Below are 17895 nucleotides of genomic sequence, written 5' to 3'. Positions count from 1 at the left end.
TTCCTGAGATTTCCTTGTGTGGCTTTATGTTGGGAGACCAAAAAAAAATTGTTTCTTTTTTTATTTTTTGAGACAGGGTTTCACTGTGTTGCCCAGGCTGGAGTGCAGTGATGCCATCTCAGCTCACGACAACCTCCACCACCTGGGTTCAAGCAATCCTTTCACCTCAGCCTCCATAGTAGCTGGAACTACAGGCACGCGCCACCATTCCTGGCTAATTTTTGTGTTTTTAGTAGAGATGGAGTTTCACCATGTTGGTCAGGCTGGTCTCAAACTCCTGACCTCTGGTGATCTGCCTACTTCAGCCTCCTAAAGTGCTGGAACTACAAGCGTGAGCCACCGGTCCAGCAAAAAATGTTAAGTTTCAAAACATTTATCTATGAATGACACCACTGTGATCAGGATGCTTGGATTTCTACTGACAAAGCTAATCTTTTACATAGCTTTGTGTACATGTTGATAATCACTTTCTCAAATACTACCTCTTTGGTAAAATTAAGCAACCATTTAACTTTTGTGTTAAAGCTCTAAAAAAAAATCAGATTCACCAACTTGGTGGCTCTGTAATTCCAGATAAGGAGGCTGGGTCAGGAGGATTGCATGAACGTGAGAGTTCAAAGTTACAGTGGGCTGTGATCATGCCACTGCACTCCAGGGTGGGCAACAGAGGGAGACCCAGTCTCTTAAAGAGAAAAATCAGATTCAACGTTGAAAATTATCTTTGATGGGTCAAAGACTTAAATGTAAAACCCAAAATTATAAAAACCCTGGAAGACAATCTAAGCAATACCATCCTGGACATAGGAAAGGGCAAAGATTTCTTGACAAAGACACCAAGGCAATGGCAACAGAAGCAAAAATTGACAAGTGGGATCGAGTTACACTTAGGAGCTTCTACACAGCAAAAGAAACTATCCACGGAATAAACAGACAGCCTAAAGAAAATATTTGCAAACTATGCATCTGACAAAGGTCTAATATCCAGGATCTATAATGAACTTAAACAAATTTACAAGAGAAAAACAACCCCTTAAAATGTGGGCAAAGGGCATGAGCAAACAATTTCAAAAGACATACATGCGGCTAACAAGCATATGAATAAAAGCTCGGTTTCACTGATCATTAGAGAAATGCAAATCAAAACCACAATGAGATGCCAACTCACACAAGTTAGAATGGCTATTATTTAAAAAGTCAAAAAATAACAGATGCTGGCGATGTTGCAGAAAAAAAGGGAACACATACACTGTAGGTGGGAGTGTAAATTAGTTTAGCCATTGTAGAAATCAGTATAGTGATTCCTCAAGCTGCTAAAAGCAGAAGTACCATCCGACCCAGCAATCCCCTTACTGGGTATAAACCCAGAAGAATATAAATCATTCTACCATAACGACACATGCACATGAATGTTCATTGCAGCACGATTCACAATAGCAAGCACATAGGATCAACCTAAATATCCGTCAATGACAGATTGGATAAAGAAAATGTGGTACATATACACCATGGAATACTATGCAGCCATAACAAAAAGAATGAGATCATGTATTTTGCAGGAACATGGATGGAGCTGGAGGCCATTATATTTAGCAAACTAACGCACTTACAAGTGGGAGCTAAATGATGAGAACTCATGAACGCAAAGAAGGAAACAATAGACACTGCAGTCTACTTGAGGGTGGAGGGCAAGAAAAGGGAGAGGAGCAGAAAAGATAAATAGTGACTAATGGGCTTAATACCTGGGTGATGAAATAATCTGTACTACAAACCCCCATGACACTAGTCTACCTATGTAACCAACTTTCACGCGTACCCCCAAGCATAAACGTTTTAAGAAAATTATCTTTGAAAAATAACAAACCACTTATGTAGTCAGCAGGGGTGGAGGAGAAGGCAGCCAGCTAGGACCAGCTGGTGGCCCTGGAAAAATTACTCATGCATAATTGTGAAAATAACATTATCCAAAGTACCACATAGGACCACAAACACAGTTAGATACAGTGTGCAGTGAGTTGTCTAATGCTAGTTATGCACAATCTTGGTTACCTCATATTTTAGAGCAATAAAAAAAGGCAAGGTTTGCAAGTGTAACACATGGAGTAAATAATCATCTTTATTTATTATATTCATGGGAAGGTGCACAAACAGGAAGGAGAAGAGCCCTGGTGCTCTTAGCTTTGCCTGTCTCTGCTGGATGTGGACTCACAGCAAGACGGGCACATCTGAAACCAAAAGTGTTGACAATTTTCTGATGATAGAGGGTTTTCTGGTTTTGTTTTTCTTATTTTGTTTGTTTTTAGAGACAGAGAGTCTTGCCCTATTGCCCAGGCCAGAGAGTAGTGGCGCAATCATAGCTCACTGCAGTCTCAAACTCCCAAATTCAAGCAATCCTCCTGCCTCAGCCTCCCGAGTAGCTAGGACTACAGAAGTGCACCACGCCAGTCACCTAGTTTGTTGCATTTTTGTTTTGGTTTGGTTTGGTTTTTTGTAGAGACAGGGTTTGCTATGTTGCCCAGGCAGGTCTCAAACTCCTAGGCTCAAGAGATCCTCCTGGCTCAGCCTCCAAAGCACTGGGATTACCGGCATGAGGCACTGCACCCGGCCTGACTGTAGAGTTTTTAAAAATCAGGAAAATGCTAATGAATATGCAGTCAAATGAAATATAGTTTCTATTGCATCCTACATGAGTTTCTCAAGATTCCTTATACTTGAACAAATAGATAATCGATGAGAAATTGACAGCTTCAAATGTATGGGTTTCATTTAGCATGGCTTCTCATGTTCCCAAGTCATAAATCCATTTCTTATTCAGTGGCTCTATCACTCTGTCAATCTCTGGCTCACAGTTGCAGTTTTTCAACTCCCAGATGATGTCAAAATATGGAAAAATAGAACCCTGTTTAGTGCTGATGGACACTAACTCCTAACATCAATTTAATTCCAGGTGATTAGTTTAGACCAATCGTGATAATCTCATTCCCCTTGCCAGCGATTGCTTTAGGAAATGGCACATGTCCCAGTTTTGAAATGAAGTAAAACCTAAAGGAGGCTTCCAGCAGAGGTTGTCTCATTTCTGAAAAGAGACACGAAAAAGGACACATATCTTCCTTCTTTCTCCTGGTGTTTATGATGGGATATGATTTTGGAAACGGCTACAAGTATTTTGCTACCAACCTGAAGAGGAAGCCAACACAGGTGGAAAGGGAGCCCTCGGCATAATATGCCTGGAATGCCTGCTGTTGGCACTAATACAGTGCTTTATTAGCATCCAACTGGACCAGTGTTTCCTGTTATTTGCTGTTCAAAGCATGCTACATGGTTCTGGTCCCTTTTACATACGTCTCTCATTTTGATTGATTGAGCTCAGCAATGTTCCACTCTCCAAAGAGGGAGAATGAACTGTAGGTAACCAATGTTTTATCACATAAAACCTCAAGATTGAAAAGCACAAAGTATGTCTTTATTATTTTCATTCATAGCACTTTCCAAGTCATATAATATTAAGCATCAAAGAATTTATAATAAAAATGTATATGCTGTATTGAGTACCAAAATACGAATACTATAGAAAAATCCTTACCATTCCATCTGGCAGCCAACAATAAATAAATAAGAATAGAAAAATTCCTATTTATACTTTAAAAATCGAAGCCCTTCAGTTGGAATTATCTTGCTGTGTATCTGGCTCTCAGGCTGGAGTGCAGTGGTGTGATCATAGCTCACAGCAGCCTCAAACTCCTGGGCTCAAGTTATTCTCCCAGCTCAGCCTCCCGAGTAGCCAGGACTATAGGTGCACACCACCACACTCGGCTAATTTTTTATTTTTTATTTCTGTAGAGACAAGGTCTCACCATCTTCTCAGGCTGATCTCAAACTCCTAGGCTCAAGCAATCCTCCTTCCTGCGCCTCCTGAATTGCTGGGATTACACATGTGAGCCACTTTGCCTGACTTCAAATGGATTTTTAAATGGTTTGCTTGTTTATCACAATGATTACTCGTTCACTGATTGAGTAATCTGCCTTTCCACATTAATCTGAATCATCTTCTTTATCAAATATTAAATTTTTATGCATATAATGTGGGTGTATATTTGGTTTTCTATTCTATTCCATTGATTTGTCTTTCCATTCATGCATTAATAAAACACAGCCTTTCATTTACTGAAGTTTTGTACTATTTAGGACATAGATAGGATGAATGCTTTTCCTTTTTTTTTCTTTTTTTTCAATTTTATTTTAAATTCTGGGCTACATGTGCAGAATGTACAGGTTTGTTACATAGGTATACGTGTGCCATAGTGGTTTGCTGCACCCATAAACCCCTTATCTAGGTTTTAAGCCCTGTATACATTCAGTATTTGTGCTGATGCTCTCCCTCCCCTTGTTCATCACCCCCGGCAGGCCCAGGTGTGTGATGCTCAACTCTCTGTGTCCATGTGTTCTCACTGTTCAACTCCCACTTATCAGTGAGAACATGCAGTGTTTGGTTCTGTTCCTGTGTTAGTTTGCTGAGAATGATGGCTCCCAGCTTCATCCATGTTCCTACAAAGGACATGAATTCCTTCTTTTTTATGGCTGCATAGTATTCCATGGTGTATATGTACCACATTTTCTTTATCCAGTCTATCATTGATGGGCATTTGGGTTAGCTCCAAGTCTTTGCTATTGTAAATAGTGCTGCAATAAATACATGTGTGCATGCGTCTTTATAACAGAACGATTTATAATCCTTTGGGTATATACCCAGTAATGGGATTGCTGGGTCAAATGGTATTTCTGGCTCTAGATCCTTGAGGAATCACCACACTGTCTTCCACAATTTCTCATGCCTGTTTTTTGTATAGGTCGTGGTTTAGAAATTTTTTTTTTTTTTTTTTGAGACGGACTGTCACACTTGTTGCCCAGGCTGGAGTACACTGGCGCGATCTCGGCTCACTACAACCTCCGCCTCCCGGGTTCAAGCAATTCTCTTACCTCAACCTCCCGAGTAGCTGGGATTACAGACGTGTACCACCACACCCAGCTAATTTTTGTATTTTTAGGAGAAATGGTGTTTCACCATGTTGGCCAGGCTGGTCTCAAACTCCTCACCTCAGGTGATCAAACCACCTCGGCCTCCCACAGTGCTGGGATTACAGGTGTGAGGTACTGTGCCCAGCCAGGAATCATATTTACATGGCTCTAAAAAATAAAAAAAAAATATTTTTTCTTACACATAAAATTATGTAAAATTCATTTTGTGTTTATAAATAAAGTTATATTTGGACAGTGCGGTACCATTCAGTTATGTATTCCCTCTGACTAATTTTGCACTGTAATCATTGAGTGAGTAGTTTTGACAGAGACTGCACGACATAGAACATAAAATATTTACTATCTGGCACTTTATAGAAAAAGCTTGCCTGACTGTTGCTCTGAATCACCAGGAAGAGCTAATTTACTTTGAATACACTATGATACCCATAAAAAAAATTCCCAACAAAATCATCACTTAAGGATAGAATTTTTTTTTTCTTTTTTTTTTTTCTTTTTTTTTTTTTTTTTTTTTTTTTTTGAGACAGAGTCTCGCTCTGTTGCCCAGGCTGGAGTGCAGTGGCGCAATCTCGGCTCACTGCAAGCTCCGCCTCCCGGGTTCACACCATTCTCCTGCCTCAGCCTCTCCGAGTAGCTGGGACTACAGGCGGCCGCCACCACACTGGGCTAATTTTTTGTATTTTTAAGTAGAGATGGGGTTTCACCATGGTCTCGATCTCCTGACCTCGTGATCCGCCCGCCTCAGCCTCCCAAAGTGCTGAGATTACAAGCGTGAGACACCGCGCCCAGCTCTTTTTTTTTTTTTTTTTTTTTGAGAAAGAATTTTGCTCTGTTGCCCAGGCTGGAGTGCAATGGCGCGATGTCAGCTCACTGCAACCTCCACCTCCACCTCCTGAGATCAAGCAATTCTCCTGCCTCAGCCTCTCGAGTAGCTGGGATTACACCATGCCCAGCAAATTTTTGTATTTTTAGTAGAGACAAGGTTTCACCATGTTGGCCAGGCTTGTCTCAAACTCCTGACCTCAGGTGATCGATCTGCCTTGGCCTCCCAAAGTGCTAGGATTACAGGTGTGAGCCACCGTGCCCAGTGGATACAATTTAATTTAGACTTTTTTTGTCATAGAACTGTGTACTTCCTTCAGTGCAAAATAGCTGAATCTATGACTTCAGTATAGTTGCAACTCACTAAAAACTGATTTCCTCATGTCCAAAATAGAATGAAAAGACATTAAAACATTTCTGATTGAATACTTTTATATTTTCCAGTGTATATTCAGTGATACTTAATAAATTAAGACAGGACTGAAACTTCCTATGAGTTAGCTATAAAAGTTTTCCATCCAGTGGGCCAATGATTGGCCTTATATATTACCTATAGTATTTTTCTCTACTATAGGTTCTCTGATTCAACATTAAGTCTAGTGTCCTTGATCATAATTTTTTATTTTATTATATGTATTGGATTTCTCCCCAGCGTATTTCTCAGGTTTGACAGAAATATCACTGCAGGCCAGGCACAGTGGTTCACACATGTAATCCCAGCCCTTTGGGAGGCCAAGGGGGGCAGATCACTTGAGCTCAGGAGTTTGAGACCAGCCTGGCCAACATGGTGAAACCCCTTGTCTACAAAAATTATAAAAATTATATGCATGGTGGTGTGCAACTGTAATCCCAACTACTCAGGAGGCTGAGGTGGGAGGATAACTACAGCCCAAGAGTTTGAGGCTGCTGTGAGCTATGATCATACCACCGCACTCCAGCCTGGGTGACAGAGGCTCTGTCTCCAAAAAAAAAATTAAATTACATTAAAATATATATATAATAAAAATAATAAAAACCCATTTGACCCATACCTAACAACCTAAATCAAATCACATCTCAGGAATACATTTAAATAATATTATTTAAATGTAAAAAAGAAAACCCAAACCATGCCAGAGGAAACCATTACCAAATATTTTATAGTCATGGGATAAGGAGGGCATTCCTAAGAACTAAACAAGATCCAGAGGCAATAAACATAAAAAGATTCATGAATTCACCTCATAGACATTAAAAATATCTACATAGCAAATACCACCCAAACAATGTAAAAAACAAAGGACATACTGGAAAGAAGTATTTGTGGCTTATTTTACAAACAAAGCACTAATATTTATAATATATCAAGAGGTACTACAAATCAATAACAACCTAATGGACAACAGCCTAAATAGACAGGTCACAGAAAGTGCAATATAAATTGTGTATACCTATGAATGAAAAGGCATTAGAAAACACATATGGGAATCCAATAAGAAGATATTCAGTGCCACTCATAATAAGATAAATGCAAATTAAAACAGCACTAGGAAACCATTTTTCATCTATCAATAAGACTGACAAAAATTAAAAATATTTGATACTCATTATTGGTGAGAGTGTAAGGAAATAGATACTCATACACATGTGGTAGAAGTATAAACTGTCAACAACTAGGAAGGAAACTTGGCTATATCCATTAATGCACTTTTAGCAATTTATCCCACAGATATATTCACACATGGGCAAAATGACATATACACATTGCAGTACTGCAGTATTGTTTGTTACAACATAAGGTTGGAAATAACCTAAAAGTCCATCAATATGGAATGGGTTGAATGCTATATCCATACAATGGAACACTATATAGCTATAAGAAATTATGAAAAAGTGTTTCTGCTCTAAAATGCAACCATCTGCAAGAACTATTGTTAAGTTTTTAAAAAGGCAAGGTGCTAAAGAGAATATTGTATGATGCAATCTGAATATAAGAAAAGAAGACATTGTATATGTGTATTTATCTGAGAACCAAGGGTATACAAGGAATTAGAAACAGATTTCCTACAAGAAATGATACTGTATAGCTGAAGGACAGGACTTGGAGGGTATCTTTTTCACTAAAAGCATTTTTTGAATTTTGAACCCAATAAAGAAATTATCTATTCAAAAAACAAAATTTTACATTTAAATGAAAATGACATAGCTGATATTCAATTATTGGTTCAGTATAATAAAAAGTAGCTCCACATAGAAAACATATCTAAGGCTTCAGAGGACATTCTCTATGGGAAAATAAATATTGACCCTATTGAACAGGAAATATGGTAGCAAAACACACACACACATACACACACACAAATCCATTTAGCATCATTCTTGGTATTTTGGTGTTTTTTTTGCTTTGTTTTGTTTGTTTTTGAGATAGAGTCTCACTGTGTTGCCCAGGCTAAAGTGCAGTAGCATGATCTTGGCTCACTGCAACCTCTGCTTCCCAGGTTCAACTGTTTCTCATGCCTCAGCCTCCTAATAGCTAAGATTACAGGCATCCACCGCCACACCCAGCTAATTTTTGTATTTTTCATACAGACAGGGTTTTACCATGTTGGCCAGAGTGGTCTTGAACTCCTGACCTCAAGTGATCTGCCTGCCTCGGCCTTCCAAAGTGCTAAGATTAATTGAGCCATTGCACCCAGCCTGTTGTGGTTGTTTTCTCTTTTTTTTTTTTTTTTTTCCAGTTTCCCCATGAAAATGCTTCAGACAGGGATCCTTCAGTGGGATCATTGCTTACAGGTCATTAGAAAATGACAGCTCGGGCGGGCGCAGTGGTTTATGCCTGTAATCCCAGCACTTTGGGAGGTTGAGTCACGTGGATCACTTGAGGCCAATAGCTCGAGACCAGCCTGGCCAACGTGGCAAAACCCCATCTCCACTAAAACTACAACAAATTAGCTGAGCGTGGTGGCATTCCTATAATCCCAGGGAGACTGATGCACCACACTCGCTTGAACCTGGGAGACAGGGGTTGCAGTGAGCCAAGATCACGCCACTGCACTCTAGCCTGGGTGACAGAGCAAGACTCCATCTCAAAAAAAGAAAAGAAAAGAAAGACAGGAAGAAAATGACAGCTCAGACTCCTTAAACTGTACTAAGGTATACACAGTCCTTTGACAGAAGTTGGATTGGTGTTAGAAATACTATGGTACCTTTGACAATCATGAGATTTTTTCCCTAGGAAATTTTTAGTAAAATCAATGTAGATTATTGTCCAAAGGTCAGGGATATACATTTATCTTTTTATGCCTAGCAAATTAGAATGTGCTTCACTCCTTTACAGGTTATTTTTATTCCAATATTAGAATACATTCCTGGCCATTAAAAAGAATTTCATGGCCGGGCGCCGTGGCTCACGCCTGTAATCCCAGCACTTTGGGAGGCTGAGGCGGGTGGATCACGAGGTTAGGAGATCAAGACCATCCTGGCTAACACGGTGAAGCCCCGTGTCTACTAAAAATACAAAAAATTAGCTGGGCATGGTGGCAGGCACCTGTAGTCCCAGCTACTCAGGAGGCTGAGGCAGGAGAATGGCGTGAACCCGGGAGACAGAGCTTGCAGTGAACTGAGATCACGCCACTGCACTCCAGCCTGGGCAACAGAGCGAGACTCCGTCTCAAAAATAAAATAAAATAAAAGACGTTCATTCATTTTCCAACAAATAATTATTAAGGCGCTGGGCTAGGCCTCAGGACTAACTGAACAATTCAATTCTAGAAAGAAAAAAGTGGCCATTATGTGTAGACAATTTATTTTGGCAGTCTGTATGACAGTCTGTAAACAATCTGAATTTTTTTTTTTTTTTTTTTGAGACAGAGTCTCACTCTGTCACCTACGCTGGAGTGTGGCGGTGTGATCTTGGCTTACTGCAACCTCCGCCTCCTGGGCTCAAGCAATGCTGCAACCCCAGTGCCCACCTTAAGCAGCTGGGATGATAGGTGTGTGCCACCACACCAGGCTAATTTTTGTATTCTTGGATGAGACAGGGTTTCACCATGTTACCATGGTCTCCAACACCTGAGCCCTTCTCGGCCTCCCAAAGTGCTAGGATTACAGGCATGAGCCACAGTGTTGGACTACTATAACCTGAATTCTTTCAACATTTTCTCTAAGTGTTTTTCTACTGTGAATATGATCTTTTAACCTTTACTTGGTAATTGGCCTTCTGAAAACCATGTAATTAGCAAATCTTGCTGGCTTCAAATTGTGTTCCAAATTCAACCATTTCCTTACACTTCAGCCACTCCACTCTGGTCCAAGTCACCATCGTCACTCTCCCTAGAGTACTGCAATTGCCTCATTATAAGATACGGGCTGCTGGAGAAGGGGCAAATTTGAAGAGGAAGAGTTCAACTGAGGACAGGTTTAGCTTGCCATAATCTTGCCTAGACAGATCCAAATATAGACTTGGCAATCAGAGAACTTTCTTCAATGGAGATTCAGGAAGCCTTCGTATTTGATTTAATTCATGGCATGAGGGACTTCAGAATCCACTGCTCCCTGAAAACCACCCCCTCCACCCCCACCCCTACCCCCACCCACAAACTTGGGCAATCAGGGACAAGGCTGGCTACCTCGTGTTCACCAGGTTCCCTTGCTGCCTACTTCACCAGGCAGTTGTGGTGGGAACACCTTCCATCTCTATCTGGACCCTTCCTCCCACCTTTCCGTTCTCCCCATTTGTCTGCACTTTAAGGTCCAGGAAAACTCTGGGGTGAATAATTTCATCCTAAGGAAAGAGGACAGCACATCGAAGGCTTTGCATCATAGGTAGCTTATTTTATTGGATTGCTTTGCCAATAACACTTTCTTACATTCAAGAGACTTTCCTCAGACACATGTCTAGAAGACCTGAGAGGGACAGGTCCCGGCCACAAGTTCAAACTTTCCTCTGTGTCTTTCATGTCTTTCTCACCAAAACCGAAGCCAAGACTTCTCCTCTCATCCCCACTTCCCAGGGGAGATCAGTCCTTAATTACGGATACAGTGAACTCAAATGGAATCCCGAACAACCAATCACTTGGTAAGGGGAAGGCTGAGGAACGCTAAGACACACGGTTCCACTTATCCTGGGAGCCAAAGACAGGTCTCCAGTGTACGGTGGCACACTAATGGAGGTGGCCAGGTCATCGTTGGTCAGGGGCTGGCTTCGGACACGTTCCAGCATCTCCAGGCCTGCAAAATAAGTGCCCAGGGCTAATGAACCAGGGCCCATAACTGGGGCCCATTGGCAGGCCTGGACTCCATCAGGGAGGCTGCAGGGAGGATGTCACCCCAGCCCAGGCCTTCCAAGGTAGCCCATTTACACCTCCCAGCTACCTTCTCCACCTTAAGCAATCTCATGCCACAAAAATAAATGAGCACTTTTCTTCCCAGTAGACTCTGGGAAGCACCTGGATTCCCCAGCCACACAAGGGATTCTTCAAGAATCCAATATGCTACACAACTTAGCCAGAACTCCACCACCAAGTCCAAAACCACAGTTCAGCCAAGGATACCTACCTCGAGCATGATGATAGGAGTCCTGGCTCCCTACGCAACAGAACATGTGCAGCAGCCACTGCCTTGCCCTATGTGGTCCCACTACAGTCACACGAGTCTGGCCTGTAGCTGTGAACCAACTCTCCAGCTGAATAAGGGTGTGGCTGTGCACCTCAATGCAGCGAAGATATGTGTCACCATGCCCTGTGAGCATAAGAGGTGAGAGGAGGGTCTGTCAAGCACCAGCCCTTAGAGAATGGGGAGGTGGCCTTCAGGGTAGGAATATGTGACTGATGAAGGTAGGAGGGGAGAGGAAGAGTGAAAACTGAGAACACAAGGATGAAGGCGGGGACATTAGCAAGAGCCACTCACCGAAGATGAGCTCCTCCTGGTCCTCTTCCATGTGAAACACCATTGGTGCATGAAAGTTTTGAGGCAGGGTCCACCACGGCTTCTTGCTGAGAGCACTCGTTCCCATGTCCATGCTCTGCTCCGACCTGATACAGAATAGGGCCAAGTCCAAGCAACTGGTTGGCAAAAGACTTGGAAAAGTGAGGGAGGGCCTAGGCTCTGTCCTTAACATAGGAACCCAACAACCTGCCCTTGAACTACCTTAGGGTGAGTGTACAATCCTGGTATCTCTTCCCAAGATAATTCATTCCAAGTAATTATCTGTTCTGAGCTTAATCCTTCATGCCAAACTTAATCATCTGATTAGTGCTTGCCTTTCTGATGCCCCGGAATCAAAATTTTTTCTTCATTCTAAATTCAAAGGATTTTGGAGCAGATCTACTGGGTATGAACCAGGACAGGGGTTGAGGGATGGAGGTGCAAGAAGGCTCCAAATGGGCTCCCTAGATTTGCACAGGTGCTGGCAGCCACCCAATGACCACAGAGTGTATTCCAACAAGACGGGGTTTGTTTGGTGTGCTGCATCAAGGGAGAGCAAACAACACGGGAAAATACACTTTACACAAACAGAAGAATGTTGTAGGGAGCCAATTGTAGGAGTTGACTGGGTGAGTCTAAGGAGTGTTTAGGGTGTAGCAGCCAGTTTTCTAAAATGGGGCAATTTGGTGATTATCCTGGTAAATTTATCTAGGAAGGGAAGTAAAGAGATTAATGTGGTCTTCATTGTGGAATGTTCTCTCTCTCTGGTTTCAAATATAGTTACAGATGGACTTTTTACATCTTGTTGCATGAGAATCACTGAGCAATCTTGACTGGTTAAAATATTTAGCAGGAGATGTTTATGTTTGGTAGGGAAGATTCAACTATGCCTGTCAGCTCCCAACTGTGAGTTCCTAGGTGCTTTTTCACTCTTCAGCCTCCCCTTTTGACCAAAGTCAGCCATCAGGACTTTCATCTGTGGGGTTCAGATCTACACCATTGTCAGAATCCACTTGTCACAAGTTTATCGGGAGAACGTTCTCTCCATCTGCATACAGTTGGTCTCTCGTGTACATTTTCTTTTTTCTTTTTTTTTTTTTTTGAGACGGAGTCTCGCTCTGTCGCCCAGGCTGGAGTGCAGTGGCGCAATCTTGGCTCACTGCAAGCTCCGCCTCCCGGGTTCACGCCATTCTCCTGCCTCAGCCTCTCCGAGTAGCTGGGACTACAGGCGCCCGCCACCACGCCCGGCTAATTTTTTTGTATTTTTAGTAGAGACGGGGTTTCACCGTGGTCTCGATCTCCTGACCTCGTGATCCGCCCGCCTCGGCCTCCCAAAGTGCTGGGATTACAGGCTTGAGCCACCGCGCCCGGCCTCGTGTACATTTTCTTGCAAAATATATATATAGTGAATATATAATAACTCTACAGTAGCATTTAAGGCTGAAGAAGATGTACTAGTCAAATTCAGGTAAGTACTGGAAACAAAACAGTTATTAATCCTAGCAATAGGTTGCAAAGACAAAGAACTAGATTTCAAAACCAGGCCATGAAATCCTGTCCCAACTCCATCTGAATCTGTTCTAGAGAGACAGGTAGTCTTTTAACCTTGCCACAAAACTGTTCTGCCTCAACAGTAATGTTTTAGCGAGGTGCTGCAAACAGTGTTTGCTATCAAACAAAAGCTGTCCTTGGCTGGCTAAGAAGAAACCAAAAACTACAAAATCATTCATAACCACCATGAAATTTTAATTTAAGCTAGGCTGCTGGACCTCCAGAAAAGAAAGTGTCATCTATTGATTTCTGCTAGGACCAGAGACACATTTTGGACCACCTTTTCTAGTCATATTATTCCTATTACTGGAATTGGAGCTCCCAGAGTACAGATGAAGAGGGAGTCGGTCATCTCTCCTGGAAGGTCTCCTGAATAGTCCATACTTGCCTCATTTTAGGTGTCTGAGTACCTTTCTCAGAGAAACACCATTTCCTATAGAAGTAGATGTTTAAAATATTGAAAAATATTATTAATAAAATAGTCTAAAACTCACTCCATATTACAGTAGATAAGTTTGTATAATGATCAGGTGACCTGATATCCATATAAAAAGTAGTGCCTTAGTGTTGCACAAACTGAAAGGGGTATGGGGTGTATAAGTGTCATTTACCACAGTGAGAGGAGGAAAATTGATTCTTCAACGTGTGAACATTGCTTGAGTGAAGGCTGGGGAGTCACTGAAGATTAAGGACTAACTGCAAGGAGAGACTCATATATTATTGCAATAATGTCAGCAGACATACTTTGTTGTTTGAGGTCAGTGTTCAATATTGATAAAACTGAAGGTAAAAATTAATACTGTCAGGAAAATTCAAATTCCAGAAGAAACCTGTAGAAGAAAATCTGCCTTTTGAAGTGTTGAATAGCTATTAAATTTTTGTTAGTGGAATCAGGTAGAGGATAAAAACTGCATTAGTCAGTTAGATTTAAAACAATAAATCGGGGAGTGGTGACTCATGCCTGTAATCCCAGCACTTTGGGAGGCCAAGGCAGGGAGTTGGGGGGGAGGTGGGGGGGGCTCCGTAAGCCAAGATTTTGAGACCAGACCAGGCAACAAAGGAAGACTTCATCTTTACTAAAAACTAAAAAAAATAGCCAGGTGAGGTGGTGCGCACCTGTAGTCCCAGCTATTCGGGAGGCTGAGGTGGGAAAATTGCTTGAGCACAGGAGTCTGAGCCTGCAGTGAGCTAGTATCACAGCACTACAGCCTGGGCGACAGAGCAAGACCCTGTATCTTAAAATATGATAAAAATTTGAAAACAATAGCTATAGTCTGTGAAAAAAACACAAGAAAGTTTTGCCTTTCCTTAGGTGGCATGGAAATTCTGTACTACAGAAGATTAAGATAAAATATAATTTGTGAAATAATCTTAAAACTTTTGGTTGGCCTCTAGAGGACAACTAGGCACTTTGATAATGAGAGCAAAATTTTTAAAGGAGGGCAAAGATACCAGAACATGTATCTTGTTTTATTGTCTTGGGTGAAAGTATCTACTTGGTATCATCAGTAGCTTGAACTGAAGATGTTGGTTTGGTTGTCTTCTTCCAAAGATCATTGTTCTGGAAGATACTTAAGAATCCTCAGGTTATGGTTCCTCAGTGAATTCCTTTCCATTGAGGACAAGGGTAGTTTTTCCTCTGATTTTTAGAAGTCTTTTCCAAAAGACTACATCTTCAGATTTCTAGTCATGCAGAGACTAATTAGATGGATATTTGGGGAAGATTGTTGTTACCTATTAAAAGCTAGATGCATCAAATGAATCCTTTGTAGGATTTAGAAAAGTGAGCTTGTGATATGGCAGAGTACAGGTTCAGGAAGTGAATTCCTAACTGCATGGAGTAGCCTATGGATCCCAGGAGGAGTTGATATTGCCATCAAGGCTAATTAGAAATTCCCAAGACATGGAAGTTCAAGTCTTGGAAAGCGTTCTCAAATTTAGTGTTAGAATTCATTTTTTTTCTTTCTAATTGTTCTAAATATTCATTTGGTACAGCAAGTGTGTTTATTATTGTTAAAAGTCATTTTGGAGCTGTTTTTTTAATAACAGTCACGGGAAACGTGTGCCAGACACACCCCCCACCACCCAATCACTGAAGAATACGTTGGAATTCCTTAAGTCCAGAAAAACAGTCAGGCAATTTTATCAGCAAAACCTTCGCTGTCTGTCAGGAACATTCTCAATCCATTCTGGAGATAAGCAGACAACAACTAGAGTGTATTTACAAACCATCAGTATGGCAACTGCTTTGGTTAATGCTACTTGTTTAGCATAGTGGTAAATTATTTCCTCAGGATTCCGGGTTATTGGACTTTGAATGAATCTCCATTTTATTATATGGCTACCCCCTTAGATAATAGCAAAGCTTCTAAAAGTTTTTTAATTTCTTGCCATTTTTAATGAGACTTTCACAAGAGGTCAGAAAAACCTCTTAATTTCCAAAGTTCTCTGATATGGCGCAACTCATCACATATCTACTGCGTTTATAAATATTTGTTGTTTTTTTTTTAAGCAGGCCCCTCCACCACTCAGAAATATCACCTCTTTTAATCTCTCCTTCACTGAATGAAGGAGAACTATTCAGCCACTTGAGCTGATTTAACTCCTGGGAGAAGGTCATACACTAACAGTAAATTTAGAATCGTGATAGCATAGACTACTTGCAAAATTCTAGCTTACATTTTTAAACATTAATCATTAACAAGAAATATTAATATTTTAAAAAGAACTTTCCAAAATATCTGTAAAACACATGGACAGTTCCCTAAAACAGGTCAAATGATCACAAACACTCCCTTCTCAAGTAAGAGAAGGAGAGTGCTCATGAGAATTAAGGAGGGTACTGACAAATCCCCAGGGACTTTAATTTACCCCATAAAGTATATCATGAAAGTCACCAATTGATAAATGACAAAGACATTTTCTTCTTTATAATCAGGGTCTTAACAGTTATATGCCAGTCTATAAAATAAACAAGAAGATTTTTTAACTTTACAAGTACACATCATTTTATTACAAATAACCTAAAAAAAATTTTTTTTCTTTCGACTTGTCAGTTTTTTATGTTATTCTAAGCTTGGTAACCAAAAGAACACTCATAATATGTTTGAGTCACTCAAAATTTGCAGAACATCAAGCAAACCTGAATATTCCTTTTTATATATAAATTAGAGGAGCAAACATTTTTATTAACAGTGGTCATTCCAAGAAACCAAAATAAAAGGCATCCTAATAGTTTGATTATTTTGCACATTGGGCTTGAATTTTAGAAAAAAAAATAAGTCAACTTTTTTTTTTCTGGTTTTTTTTTTTTTTTTTTGAGACAGAGTTTTGCTATTGTTGCCCAGGCTGGAGTGCAATGGCATGATCTCGGCTCACTGTACCTTCTGTCTCCTGGGTTCAAGCAATTCTCCTGCCTCAGCCTCCTGATTAGCTGGGATTATAGGCATGCACCACCATGCCCAGCTAATTTTTGTATTTTTAGTAGAGACGGGGTTTCACCATGTCGGCCAGGCTGGTCTCGAACTCCTGACCTCAGGTGATCCACCCACCTCAGCCTCCCAAAGTGCTGAGATTACAGGTATGAGCCACCACGCCCAGCCCAACATGTTTTAGAATAGAGTAGTAGTGGTTGAAATGTATTGGGATGTATTTTGAAGACAGAGCCCTCAGGACTTTCTGATTTCAAGATTTGGGGCAAGTAGCTCCAAAATAAAATGTTTTTAAAAATTTGATTCCATACTTCCCCCAGTGCTTTTCCACCTCTTCCTCCTGCAGCTGTGGCAGCAGCAACAGCAGTTACCCCAACCTGAGGCTGCTCCCTGGGTAATACCCATAGGCCCCCTCAGCTGAGCCCCTTTCTGTGCCCCACAGACATCCATTTGAAAGAATCAAGTGGACGGCCAGGCGCGGTGGCTCACGCCTGTAATCCCAGCACTTTGGGAGGCCGAGGCAGGCAGATCACCTGAGGTCAGGAGTTCATAGACCAGCCTGACCAGCATGGTGAAACCCCGTCTCTACTAAAAATACAAAAATTAGCCAGGCATAGTGGCACACATCTGTAATCTCAGCTACTCGGGAGGCTGAGGTAGGAGAATGGCTTGACCTGGGAGGCAGAGGTTGCAGTGAGTGGACATTACACCACTGCACTCCAGCTTGGGAAATAGAGCGAGACTGTCTCAAAAAAAAAAAAAAAAAGAATCAAGTGGAAGTGGTAGCCCCTTGCAAGAAGGAGATTCAGTCACACTTGCTGCTTCCCCTCAGTCAAAAAGTGGGGTGCAGCAAGCTAGGACCACCAGGTGGCCCTGGGAAAACACTAACACCCACTCACTCCTTTCCTGTTGCAGGCTGTTTCCCCCAGAGTGCAGAGAAATGTGAATGCCTCCAACAAGTCTGTTCAGGGACAGCAGTGGAGTCCCAGACCTGGCACCAGGTCCTGGTCCTCCCTCCAGGTAAGGCAGCAAGACTGGCTATATTGGGTTTTGCTAGTGGGAGACAGACCTGAGGAGGGAGCCTGGGTGGACTATTGTGAGAAATATGACACCACATGTGCATCTCCTGGAAAATCAGTTTGCACAGTCCTGA

The 17895-nt window shown here is 41.5% G+C and overlaps 1 protein-coding gene across 1 annotated transcript in view; it reads right to left on the bottom strand.

Annotated features, from left to right (window-relative positions):
* Nucleotides 1-10647: 10647 nt before the first annotated feature.
* The window catches only part of KHDC1 (KH domain containing 1), a 66759-nt gene continuing 59511 nt past the window's right edge, over nucleotides 10648-17895 (bottom strand). Inside the window, 3 exon segments of the mRNA XM_030809331.1 lie at nucleotides 10648-11064; nucleotides 11392-11574; nucleotides 11743-11867. Of these exon segments, the coding sequence (XP_030665191.1) occupies nucleotides 10865-11064; nucleotides 11392-11574; nucleotides 11743-11867 (508 nt within the window). The 3' untranslated portion in view covers nucleotides 10648-10864.

The sequence above is a fragment of the Nomascus leucogenys genome, chromosome 3 (assembly GCF_006542625.1).
Source record: "Nomascus leucogenys isolate Asia chromosome 3, Asia_NLE_v1, whole genome shotgun sequence".
NCBI classification, from domain to species: domain Eukaryota; kingdom Metazoa; phylum Chordata; class Mammalia; order Primates; family Hylobatidae; genus Nomascus; species Nomascus leucogenys.
Note: the sequence above shows the minus strand (reverse complement) of the source record. Positions and strands in the feature narration are given on the sequence as shown.